General features: G+C 41.2%; 1 protein-coding gene and 1 long non-coding RNA gene across 8 annotated transcripts in view; both read right to left on the bottom strand.

The window, feature by feature from the left end:
- The window catches only part of ATXN3 (ataxin 3), a 19,044-nt gene extending 6,208 nt beyond the window's left edge, over nt 1-12,836 (bottom strand). For 2 of the 7 annotated variants that reach the window (XR_014563636.1, XM_083737260.1), the window contains exons 1-7: nt 12,705-12,836; nt 6,212-6,376; nt 5,875-5,919; nt 4,234-4,319; nt 3,662-3,728; nt 972-1,059; nt 550-682 (exon numbers count right to left, since the gene is read on the bottom strand). Coding sequence is in view for 4 of the 7 variants with exons in the window: in XM_083737260.1 (XP_083593386.1) it covers nt 550-682; nt 972-1,059; nt 3,662-3,728; nt 4,234-4,319; nt 5,875-5,919; nt 6,212-6,376; nt 12,705-12,728 (608 nt within the window). In the remaining 3 variants the exon portion in view is untranslated. The remainder of the gene's footprint in view (nt 1-549; nt 683-971; nt 1,060-3,661; nt 3,729-4,233; nt 4,320-5,874; nt 5,920-6,211; nt 6,377-12,704) is intronic. The other 5 variants (XR_014563637.1, XM_083737261.1, XR_014563638.1 and 2 more) reach the window with 3 other exon arrangements.
- Nucleotides 1,107-3,655, bottom strand: LOC310844997. Its single transcript, XR_014564410.1, has 2 exons — nt 2,310-3,655; nt 1,107-2,229 (listed from the first exon to the last, which is right to left on the bottom strand). It is a non-coding gene; the product is annotated as an uncharacterized lncRNA (long non-coding RNA).
- Nucleotides 12,837-12,933: the final 97 nt, after the last annotated feature.

Genomic DNA, 12,933 nt, shown 5'->3' with positions numbered 1-12,933 from the left:
GCGTGGGTGTTGTGTTCTGCATCGTAACACACTTCCATGAAATTGGGTGCAATTGAAAAAGCCTGCAAACACCCCGTTCTGCCTCCACTACCTACTCTGCCCCCATTCCACCTTCTTAGGGGCGTATTTTATTATGTTTCTGGGTTACTTCCGGGTTTGGTGCGATACATGGTCAGACACATATTGAACACACGTCAGTGGGGGGCTGCCTGTACCTTTTATTGTTCTTATACAACCTTCCCACTGATAAGGTGGTATAGGAAACATATGTCCTACTTAGTATTGTGTGGAGGACAACAGCCACAAAGTTCGAAGAAGTGGCAAGTGAACACTCAGAGACAAGGAAGCTAAGAGTTCATCTCTAGCTTACACAAAAGAGTTTTGAAGATAAAAGCAGGCAGAGGGAAAGATGTTTTGAATTACTCTCACTCCTGCTACAAAAGGGTAGTAGTTATCTCTTACTGTATTTCCTTGCTTACTTTCAGAGTTCAATGTTACTCACATCCAACGCTCAACACTGATTAAAATACAAGTTTTTATTTACCTTACCTCTGATCTCTTGATTGCAGTGTCTCTTCCCCAATCAATTTTGGCCGCTGCATCTGCTGCACCCGAACCATTTGCAGTAACTGGTCAGCCTCACAATCTGGAAGGTCACCCTTTACCACAAATATTGAATAGCCTGAAGAAAGTAAAAGCAAGTAGCCAAAATATGAGAGACCAAAACTTATCAAGAAACATTACAAAGGGAGGGGGAAGAGCAGGGGGAATAGGGAAGAGAATAAAACTGTCATTTGCCAGTATTTTGGATTCTGTCTTTCCTTCATTATAACTAGTACACTTAGTGGATGTCATTGTTTTATTCATAAAATTGAGGAAGACAGACTTCTTGCATGAACATCATTGGTTGGCCTTTGAATTTTACTCTTGCTTTCAAATAACAGGGCTCAATATTTCAAAGTTAGCATTACCTTCCTGTTGTAACTGGGCCAGGAAAAGTGCAAGGTAAGTATCAGATATTAGTTCTGGACCCGTCAAGAGAGAATTCAAGTTGAACCACTGTAATTTTAGAAAAAAGATTTCAAATAAAAGTAGTTAACATGTGATTTAGTCCATTTATTTTTGTACATGGCAAACACCTGCCTGCTGTATATGTAATTGCTATGAGTACACACAACTTTCAAGCATGAGTGAATGAACTGAGTACTGCTTATTGCCTGCTTCATCTGAAATTTCAGTAGGGTTGCCACTATAGCCTAATAAAGAAATTGAAGAGTAATTATCTGAATAAAGCTCAACTGACGCTTGCAAATAACTTCTGAATTGGTCAAAGCTCCAGTCGCCTCCAAAGTTTATGGGTTACCTGCAGTGGGAGCTTTAGCATTTAGTCGGGGGGCAGATCTAGGCTGGACTCAAAGGAAGTGCTAGCCATGCATGGGAGAGAACTGTGCACATTGTAGTTTCTGGTGCAGAAGTTTCTAAGGCCAGAGAGAAACTACGTTAACAATTAGCAACCACTGCATCAGAAATACAGTGGTACCTCGGGTTACAAGCACCTTGGGTTACAAACACTTCAGGTTACAGACTCCACAAACCTGGAAGTAGTACCTCGGGTTAAGAACGTTTTCAGGTTAAGAACGTACTCCAGAACAAATTAAGTTTGTAACCAGAGGTACCACTGTACCATACAACAACTCTGGTTGCTTCTGTCTAGAAACACTGATCAATCTGTAGGTTAGGGGACTAATGTACTGAATAGACAACCCACAGAGAAATCAGCTGCAATGCTTTAATATCACAGAGGTGTCAGCTTTACTGAATAGATTTTGGGGGCATTCAGCCTTAGTGCCAAAAACTGGTTTTGAATTGGAAGAATGAGCAGGTAGAAGCACAGAGATCAGAAACTGTCAATCACGGTGTGCCATTTTGTTTGAACCCATCAAACCAAAGATTAGCAAATCTTTGGTTGGTCAGAAATCTGAATCAAATATTACTAAACCTGATATGCAAGCAAAGACGAAGCATGTGAGCCTGAGGCTTGGTCCTGCTCCTTCTCTTAACATGCCTTTGCTTTACTTCTAAATCACCATATCAATATGTATTCCTGGTAATAGTCCTCTCTGCATATCTTATTCAAATATTTTGGCTTAGAGCAGTGTGAGAAAAGAAGGTATGAAGTGTTGTTATTTATAGGGGCTAATATTGCCTTGTGTGTTATATACATAATTTCTTAACAGCATATAAAAAGGCAGAGAAAACTAGACACCAGTCACAAAATAGCATCTAAGAAAGCTGTGGGATTTGTGTACAACTAAACGTTCAACCTAGAACATCCTTTGACTGAACTGATATAGGGTGCATTTTTACATCCCTTAAACTCATTATGTTCCGGAAACTGTGATGCCTCATTCTTTGCAATGCCCCATCTCCTAGCTTGGGCACAGTTCACCATACGTTCTCGAGTTTTGATTACGTCAACCAAAACGCTCATGCGATCTGTCAAGGATGCTTTAGCTGAGATTCCTGCACTGCAGGGGTTACACTAGATGACACGTTGGCGTGTCTTCCAACCCTGCAATTCTGATTCTATGTAGCATGATTTGGCTGTTCACCTAGACCTCAGAAGAAGTGAGCAGCACAACAGGCACCTACCAACTAGAGTAGGAGATGTCAATAGGTGACTAAAAGTGTTCTAGGAGTTCATTTTTAGCAACCCCAACACTGTGTTCTGGCACTATTGAACTGATTGCTCCCCTCATTTGTTCATCTTGCCTTTTTTGCCTGACAGACTGAAGACAGGGCGTTTGTTGGTGTACAGCACCTGCCATCAAATTTTTAACTGATGGGAAACCATTTTATGAAAAGCAGGATACAGTTTTACATAAATGCCCAACTAAACGTGCAGTCTTTGATCAAATATCAGTCCAAATAGCTCATGCTTCTGCTGAGAAAGACCTGTGTTCATGAACACTCAAGGTATAACAATTTGTAAACCCCCCCCCCCAAAAAAAATTGATGCTCTCCCCGCAGAGAACCCATTATGACTGTAACTGCCTCGTGGAATGTCGCTGCCACAACTATTTGAAGCATCTTATTTTATATAACTTGTGATGTGGAGGATGAGCAACAGCTCTTCAACATGCCAGATTATCTTATTTTTATTCTCTCTTATTTTTAAGTGGCAAATACTAGCCCCATCTCCTCACAGGATAAGGTGTTTTTTTTTTTTAAAAAAGTAGGTCACTCAATTTATTTATTTTTAAACTCTATCCCATTTCATTTAGCTCTTTGCATGCTGTGCAACCGCTGTCAAACACTGAAGTGCTCCCCCATTGTTGATTTCTTAAAGAAATCAACAATACAATCATCTCCCCACTCCTTCCGGTATTGGTAGATGCCGTCATGTAATTGATTTGAAAGGAGACTTAAAGAACTGTGGCCCAAAGGCTGGAATGTTGTTGGGATGCTGCCCTTCATATTATGCACATTTATGCCAAACTACATGGTTGTTCTGTGATGCAAGTAAACAGCTGTGAATGTTATTCAACTACAGTCTTAGGCTGTCAAATACGCAATTATAATACTTGGCCCTAAAAGCAACATTCTTCTGACACCCAAGCTTGACGTTAATTTTTAAACAAGAAAAAAAATAGAATGTCACCTGTTTTCCTAACTTTCGAACTGTAAACCAGTGTTCCTTATAGTTACAAATAAAAGATCTTTCATTTCTAAAAGAAGAAAAACACAACGTATACAAAGAATTATTAGAGCTCGTATTTAAAAGGGTTTTTTTTTTTTACTATCATTGGTGTCATTTTGCTATCATTTTAAGCATTTTATTAAATTCAGCTACAATTTCAATCAGATATTTGATCATTTAAATGTTTTGATGGTTCAGAGAATTGAGATAGCACTCCTTTGATATTTTTGTATATATAAAGCATATATATTAATAGACACACACCATGATGTCATAAAGCAGATATGATGCCACGTACCATTCAAAATCAGCATTCTGTGATGCCACAGATACTGAGATGTCATGAAGGCTCAGAGGACAAATGGATATGTAAGGCCTCAATAATATGAAAAAGAAAATGCTGAGGGGATAAAACCAGAACTTGATATACTAATTTTCAAAAGGAACTCTGAAGAAAATGATAGGGTTTCTTTTTCTTGCATTTTTTTTTTTTTTGGTATAATGGAAGCAGGGAGCTAAAAAGAAATTCTTACATAGGGTCGATCCCGAGCCTCTGATACTCTGGGCTGTTGAAGAGGATTAGTTCTAAACCCCAAACTTTCAAGGCATTGCTTATAACCTGTCAAAAAACAGCACTTTTCATGAGACAAACCAGTCAGTTATAAAATTTAAGCAATGCAACCATTTTAGCCACTATAAAAACAAATATATTGTTTTCACAAAGCTGGGACTGGAAAAAATTTAAGTTTTATTAAAAGGAAACCACTGGGATGAGAAAATTCAAAAGTCAACCTTCATGAATCTACATTCAGCATACCACATATATAACACATTTAAGGGTGAATAACGAATACACAATTTGACGAGGAAATTCTCAAAAGGCATAACACTCCTGAACTGGTGTTATAAACAGCTATACAATTGTCACTTTGTTTTGTTTTGCACTTCATTTATGCTGAATGCCTGAACTGGATGTTGGCAAGCTATTGAGAGGCAATTTGCCTAATTCAGCAAGCTCCATAACTACAAAAGATTTCACTTTGTCCTAGCATGCTCTAAGATACAAAACAAAAACCACCCATGTTCTAAGCAGGTCAGGATATTTGCACAAGAGGTATACTATCCAGAATTACTATTGAGACCTTCCCAAAGTACTTTCTGCACGTTTCTGAAGAATGTCAAATACATTTGATTTTACATTTTCAGTTCAAAATACAGTTTATGGCACACACTTTTTAAAGCTGTTTGGGAAAAAGACAGTTGGGAAATCACAGAGACAATTCACCTCAGACACTCTGTACAAGAAAAGGAATACTATTTAAAGCAAAGTGGAATTGTAAGTTGCAAGTTGCAATTGTAAGTCTGCCAGTTTCAATGATTTCTTTCTTCTTTTTAACACTGGTGTTTTCTGTAGCATACATGTGAAGTGTGGAGCTCTCACACAGTCATGTACACGGATCTGAAGCTCCTGGCCCTAGTTATTTACTCAATATTTTCTTGGCACTAGTTACTTACTAAATATATAGTCCATCTTTTAGTTTGAGATACCCATGAAACAGCTTAAAATGCAAACAAGATAAGTGTTTCTTCAATGTGTGTGTGTGTGTGTGTGTGTGTGTGTGTATCAACACACCTTTCGCATTTTGCTTGCCTGATTCAGGAAACATCAGTGTGAACACTAAAATTGTTACAGACATGCCTTGTACAACATGGAGCTGCAATTATCACTTTCCTGCTGCACCATTCAGAAAAACAAAGAAATATTTCCATTAAATATAAGCCTTAAAGGACCCATGGGCTGATCTATTTACCAAGAGCACAAATTGAAGGGAATTATATCACCAAACAAAATGAAATTGTATAACTGCATATTTCAATTGTGTAATAAAAAAATCATTCACCACTTTAATGCTTTTGCCACTTTGGAAGATACATGTAAACCACCAACCCCAAGTACGTAGAAGACTTCTGATTTAAAGGAAAGGTCTATAAAAACTATAAGGCTGCCTAAATGTTACTGAAAAATTAGTGGCATATAAAGATCAAAATTATCTGTAGGGTTGCAGCAACAGGGATCTGAACTGTCTCCTAAACAGGCTCAAAAATGTGAACATAGATTGAACTCTCACTAAAACACACTTTTTAAGAACGGAGACTACAAGGAGAATGCTTACTTGAATAGAGAAGAAGCCACTGTCATCCATGTTTCCAGAAGGCTGCTGTTCAAAAACAAATGGAAAAGGGGAAAGGGGGAAGGTGATTAATCCGTATTACTAGAAAGACTTCGGGGGGGGGGGGGCGGACAGAAGCTGAGAATGAGTTATGCCCATTCTTCACAATTTATTCATGCTTAAACATATTTTTAGTAAACCACAAACCACCCCAGGCAAATAAAATAGGTACCCAGGAAATATATTTGGTAGACCCATCCCATTTTAAGCATATTAAATTTGCATAAAACAAGTTGGTGAATTAATGCCAGTTCATCTGAAGAGTTTTAAAGGCTGTTACCTGTAAAAATGTTTGATACTCTTCACTAGAAAGTCCTCCTTCTGCCATCCTTATTCGCTCTTCTTCATCCAGTTGCTGTGCAATAGAAGACAGTTCTACAGGACTGAAATATTCCCCTTGTAGTAAGTTATTCAAGCAATGCTGGGCACACAGGGAGCCTTCTTGCTAACGAATGGAAATGTAAGAAAAGAAAAGAACGCCACAATGAACATTACAATGTCTTGCCATGGTTTCATTGTTCAAATCCTGGGGTTTTTTTAAGGACGTGTTTACTGAGCTTTCAAAAACAACATTCAAACAAGATAAATAATAAAGACACAAAGAACTATGGTTGTGTGGAGTATGCTATTGCAGTGGGAATAAAATTAACAGAAGGCTCCGTACACTTTTGCAGACATCATAATAAGAAAGATTCTAAGAAAGGGCATTTGGAAAGTAAGAGTCACATATCAATAAGGTAGTCTCACCACACAGAGGCATATGTCATGGGCGGAAGGGTCTATGAACATGCTATTTTTATTTATTTAGTGTATGAACAGAGACTATACAACATCAAAATGGTATTGCTTTGTGACCCCTTTTAGAACACCTGCGACAGGTTAATGCTCACACAAGGCCATGCCTCACATCCTCTTAAACCATTCATTTCTTGAGGGACCCGACCTGATGCTTCCTGACAGTAAGAGCTGTTCGACAGTGGAATTTGCTGCCAAGAAGTGTGGTGGAGTCTCCTTCTTTGGAGGTCTTTAAGCAGAGGCTTGACAACCATATGTCAGGAGTGCTCTGATGGTGTTTCCTGCTTGGCAGGGGGTTGGACTCGATGGCCCTTGTGGTCTCTTCCAACTCTTATGATTCTATGATGCAGACTTCCAATGTTTGGTGATTTTGAGTCTAGCTGCTAGCTTTGCTAACTCCTTCCAATGGCCAGGGGAGCTAATGTTGGTTCCAGGATTAGAGACTGTTTTTTTTTTTAATTGAAGAAAGATCGGTGAATATGGGCTGCCAATAAGCACACTGACCCTTTAAATTGCCCTGAGGACAGTAAACACATGTATTCAAATGAAGTTTGAGCCTGAATGCCTTCCCCCCTGTACAGTACAGACCTCATGAAAGATCTAATTTGGGTTATCTTAAACTAACTATGCTTTATGTTGGAAGGTACCGAGAGGTATTAACTCAAGTTATACCTAAGGAATTAAGAATTCTCCATTAATAATCATTAACTGCTTTAGCTGGAATGTTGTGTTTTTAAAAGACTTCTGTGTTTTGTCACTTTGAGAAATGCTCTCCCTCTCTTGACAGTGAAATGGACAGGTCTATAGACACGAAGTTGAACAGACTGTTTCTTCAAGAGCTTTTAAGTCACTTCCATTTTTATTATAGAAGCATTATCCAGCAAAGTCCATGCAAAGGTACATGTCACAAAAATTGTGCAACAGCAGAAGCCCAGTCCCAATCACTTGAGCTTTTCTGAATTGCCTCTTTAGGCCTTTCTTCTCTTGGCCAATCAATCCCACATATTTACTGTGCAGCTGCTAGCAAACTAGACCATGCATATTGTTGCACATATTGGATTCTGTGACAAAATATGCACATCAACTGTATTATATAATAAAGTTTACCACTGCTCCAAATGAAGAGAAAATGGACAGGAAAAACTACTGAAAAAAGTATTTTAAATAATTTGGTCTCCTAATAGGCAGACTGAGGTACAACTCCATCAAGGGCTACTGCCTAATGTCAGCAGGCACGTGAATAGCAGTTAACATGGTCAGACACACATCTATTCATAAATATATGGCATTGGAATTTCCTCTCTTCTTCAATGTGGTTGTCATACTTGATTGAACTTCCCAATGCCAATTATGCCAATGGTCACAGGATACAAAAATATTTAAGTCTTTGGCTCAGCAATCTTTTGAGTCATATTTACAATTGAAGACTGAAGGGTCAGCAACATTACCTCTATCCACACAAGCAATACTTTCAGCCAGCCCAAATCCATTTGCAGCTCCTTCTTGTCCCTGCCTCTGCAGGGAAAAACCTGGCATGTGGACCATCAGGTGGCAGAAGGGACTGCTATACAGTGGACACTCGGGTAGCGAACATGATCCGTGCGGGATGCACGTTTGTAACCTGCAGTGGTGCATCTACGCACGCGCGGGTTGCAATTTGGCGCTTCTGCACATGCGTGACTGCCAAAACCCAGAAGAAACCCATTCCAGTACTTCCGGGTTTTGGCGGTCCATAACCCAAAAAAATACAACCTGAAGCATGTGTAACCTGAGGTATGACTATACTCAAGTATCCTTCCACCATCTTTTGCCGCATCTTTTTAATGGCTTGCAACTGTTGCAAGCTATTTGACTAAATAGTGGGCTATAGTTAAATTAGTTGCTTGCTTTCTAACCCAATCCTCCTCAGCAGGAAAAGCAACAGAAGCTTTAACACAATCACTCAAATATTCCAGGGATTGCCATGCTTCAGTCACTTTTGTTGCTCACAACAGAAAACTGAAAAAAAGAAATACAGTGGTACCTCGATTTAAGGGACACGGGTGGTGCTGTGGTCTAAACCACTGAGCCTAGGGCTTGCCAATCAGGTCGGCGGTTCGAAATCCCATAACGGGGTGAGCTCCCGTTGCTCAGTCCCTGCTCCTGCCAACCTAGCAGTTTTGAACCTAGCAGTTCAAAAGCACATCAAAGTGCAAGTAGATAAATAGGTACCGCTCCAGCTGGAAAGTAAACAGCGTTTCTGTGCGCTTCTCTTGTTTCACCAGAAGTAGCTTAGTCATGCTGGCCACATGACCTGGAAAAACTGTCTGCGGACAAACATCGGCTCCCTCGGCCAGTAAAGTGAGATGAGCGCCGCAACCCCAGAGTCGTTTGCAACTGGACTTAACTGTCAGGAGTCCTTCACCTTTTCACCTTGGTTTAAGAACAGCCCTGTTTACGAACTGGTAACAGCCCTGGTATATGAACTCCGCAAAGCTGGAAGTAGTGTTCTTGTTAGCCAACTTTACCTCGGTCAACGAACGGAAGCCGAACCGTGGAAGGGTACTGGTGGTGGGAAGCCTCATTAGGGAAAGAGCGCCTCGGTTTAAGAATGGCTTTGGTTTAAAAACGGACTTCCGGAACGGATTAAGTTCATAAACTGAGGTACCACTGTAATCATAATCACCTCCCGTACTAAGACTGCAATCATATACACATCTACCTGAGAACAAGCAAGACTAACCATGGTTGGGCTTACTTCAGGATAAACATGTATCAGATTGCACTGCAAGTGTAACCATAAACAGAGGCTCTCTCAGAGTTCTAAGCAGCTCGCCACCACGCACAAACTACTACACAGGCAAACAGAGGGATTTATATAATGAAGACAGAGAACTTCTTGTGGTTCACAGCTGAAGAAGGTATTAAAGAGCCTCTTTACCCATTTCTTCGCCTGCATGGGAGAAAGGGCTAAAAGGAATAATTCTGGGGATGGGAAAACAGTCCTTGGCTCAGAGCTGTACTAAGGGTCAAATAGGAAGCCAGTGGTGACTTGACTGAATCCTTCGGGCATCAATTGTTCAATCATACTATTGAGTTCAGAATGAAGTAGCAAACACTTCCCAATTTCAAGAAAAGTGTTGATGACAGAACATTTTCATTCAGCCTGTATATAGGGCTGCTTTGCAAAACAACAACGACAACGTCACATTCCAGCTTAGAAGTTGAGGAAATAGGGTGTGCACAATGTTTTGTCAGAAAGAATGTGTGTAGGATGATGTACCTTTGAGACATATAATTATATTTGTGCCTTTATGCAATCATAACTGATTTAGCTAAAAGGCTTCTATATCCCTGTGTCTTCTTACTTCAGAAAATAGAACATGAGCTCTGCATTTAAATTTCTGAAAACATTTCATACAAAGTTTTTTCTTTCCATGGAAGCGGAATCTTTTTTGAAGAACTGTTTATCATTAAAGTGGAGCTCAAGTTTGCTTCTCACGCTGTCAAGCTGGACCAATGCTCTGGAGGTGCTTTTTGGAAGGCATAAGAGACAACAGCTGTAGAAGGGGGTACTGAGTAACCTCATTGTGTACAGAAGTGTTTTCCGCATATAATCTATTAAACTGTACCCAAAACCTTGGAGGGGGAGTTAATTTATAAGAATATTAATAAAGTTTAAGGCCTGGAAGGAATATCAAGAGGAAACTAGTCCAGTTTCCACTTAATGGGGTGTCACACAGAGTGTTTGACTAGAAAAATATATTTCTTTTAAATGTGTCTCAGTCCTGAAAAAAGTCACAACATTTCAGTCTGAACTACCTTACGAGTTGTTGTAAGTGATCAAATTAGTTAGCCCATGAATGGTACAATGAGCTCCTTGGAGCAAGGACAGGATATGAATGTGGTAAATTATTTCCAGTCAATTAACACAAGCAATACAATATACTCATGAAGCTAATCAAGTTATGTTGTACCAGAAGTGAAATGCAGGCGTGACCAGGATATATCACACTTGCTTGTAAGTTGATAAGGTGACTGCACCTTGGAGGCAAGCATGTTTGCCTTATCACTAGTAGATAACATGAAAAAATGAAAGATGAAAGTTGTGCCAAAAGCAAAGAAAGTCATGTCATGTGCAACACTATTATCAAATTATTTTAAAAAATCACATGTTTTCAAAATAGCAAGCTGGTCATATGTTTAGGACAGAAAAAATTATTTAATACTGCACAAGTAAAGTAGCTAAGGCACAGCAAAGATACATTATACAGATGTCAGTGGAGTGGACAATGTTTTGAACTAAGCAGTACCCTTCAAACTAGGATTGTGACTCACCCTTGTCCTTCAAGCCGAACCACCACTTCCCTATTTTGTACTCCCTGCCATTAGCAGCAGAGTTAGTTGCCCGGCACTTCCCCACCAGGAAGGAATAAAGAGAAAAACACTCCTCTGTGCCACCCAGCTTACAATTATATGAACATGCTTTAATAGGGGATTAGCCATTTCCAATGATCGTTAGTATCCTGTCAGTAGAAAAAGGCGGAGAACAAGAGTTTACTTTGTTATTTTTTTCAGACTTTCGAGATCACCCTTCCTCTAACAAATACCAGGGTTGAGTACAATATACAAGGGTGATCTCAAAAATCTCTCTCTCTAAACATCCCCACCTTTCAAGCAATAGGACACAAGGATAGTATAGAAATATAGAGTGGCTGGGGCAACCCAGCCAGATGGGCGGGGTATAAATAAACTTATTATTAATACTATGAGCAGAGACCATAAAAGCAATTAGGATGGATTCATACCCTCCAACATTTTTCCAATGAAAATAGCGACATCCCATTCCATGATGACAATTTCACTACTTACACCCCACACATCTGACTGGGTTGTTCCAGCCACTCTGGGCAGCGTCCAACATATAGAAAAAACATAATTGAACTTTTTTTAAAAAAACCCCACTTCCCAATACAAGATTGCCTTCAGACGGCTCGGAGGGTCGTATAACTCCAAAATTTCTCCAAAGAAAATGAGGACATTCCGCCATACCCTCCAACATTTCTCTGATGAAAATAGGGACACCCTAAGGAAAAGCGGGACATTCGGGGATCAAATCAGAAACCGCGACGGCTTCTGTAAATCCGGGACTGGGTGTCCCTGGAAAACAGGGACCCTTGGAGGGTCTGCGGATAAGGGAACCCTAAAAGACACCTGCTTCTTGGGAGAAAAGCAATGACAAACCTAGACAGCATCTTAAAAAGCAGAGACATCATCTTGCCAACAAGCTATGGTTTTCCCAGTAGTGATGTATGGAAGTGAGAGCTGGACCATAAAGAAGGCTGATCCCCGAAGAATTGATGCTTTTGAATTATGGTGGTGGAGAAGACTCCCATGGACTGCAAGAAGATCAAACCTCTCCATTCTGAAGGAAATCAGCTCCGAGTGCTCACTGGAAGGACAGATCCTGAAGCTGAGGCTCCAATACTTTGGCCACCTCATGAGAATAGAAGGCTCCCTGGAAAAGACCCTGATGTTGGGAAAGATGGAGGGCACAAGAAGAAGGGGACGACAGAGGACGAGATGGTTGGATAGTGTTCTCGAAGCTACCAGCATGAGTTTGACCAAACTGCGGGAGGCAGAGGAAGACAGGAGTGACTGGCGTGCTCTGGTCCATGGGGTCACGAAGAGTCGGACACGACTAAACAACAACTGCTTAACCTGCCCCCCCACTAAGTGCCACTGAAGCGTCCCAAAAAGAGGGCCCCCTTCGCCCCTCATACAACCGAAGGTCCATAAACTTGTGTCCAGGGGGAGAGGCTTCCCCAGGCGGCTTCCAATGCAGCCCCTGGACCGGCCAGGCGGACGGCAAGAGCCGAAGCCACGCGGCTTCCCCCTCGAGCCCCTCCCCTCTCTTCGCAGGCAGGCCGCTCCCTCAGGAAAGCCTCTCCCGCTTCCCCCACAGCCCCCCCCCCCGCCGCCACTCTCGTTCCGCTTACCCTCTCGTGGAAGATGGCCTCCATGTTTTTTTGTCTCCCACCACCACCACGGCCGCCGCCGCCGCCGCCAGAGGCAGCCTCCACACCACATGACCTCCGCCCAGCCAATCCAAGCTCCGCCCCGTGACCCGCTGCAGCCAATCGCCGTGGCTACCGCTCCCCCCCTCCCCTCGGATAGGCTGGGCTTCGCTCTCCCCCACGCCGCCACCTATCTCTACGAACGCAACAA

The sequence above is a fragment of the Podarcis gaigeae genome, assembly GCF_964106915.1.
Source record: "Podarcis gaigeae genome assembly, chromosome: 1".
In the NCBI taxonomy this organism is placed as follows: Eukaryota; Metazoa; Chordata; class Lepidosauria; order Squamata; family Lacertidae; genus Podarcis; species Podarcis gaigeae.
This window is presented reverse-complemented; position numbering and strand designations above follow the sequence as displayed.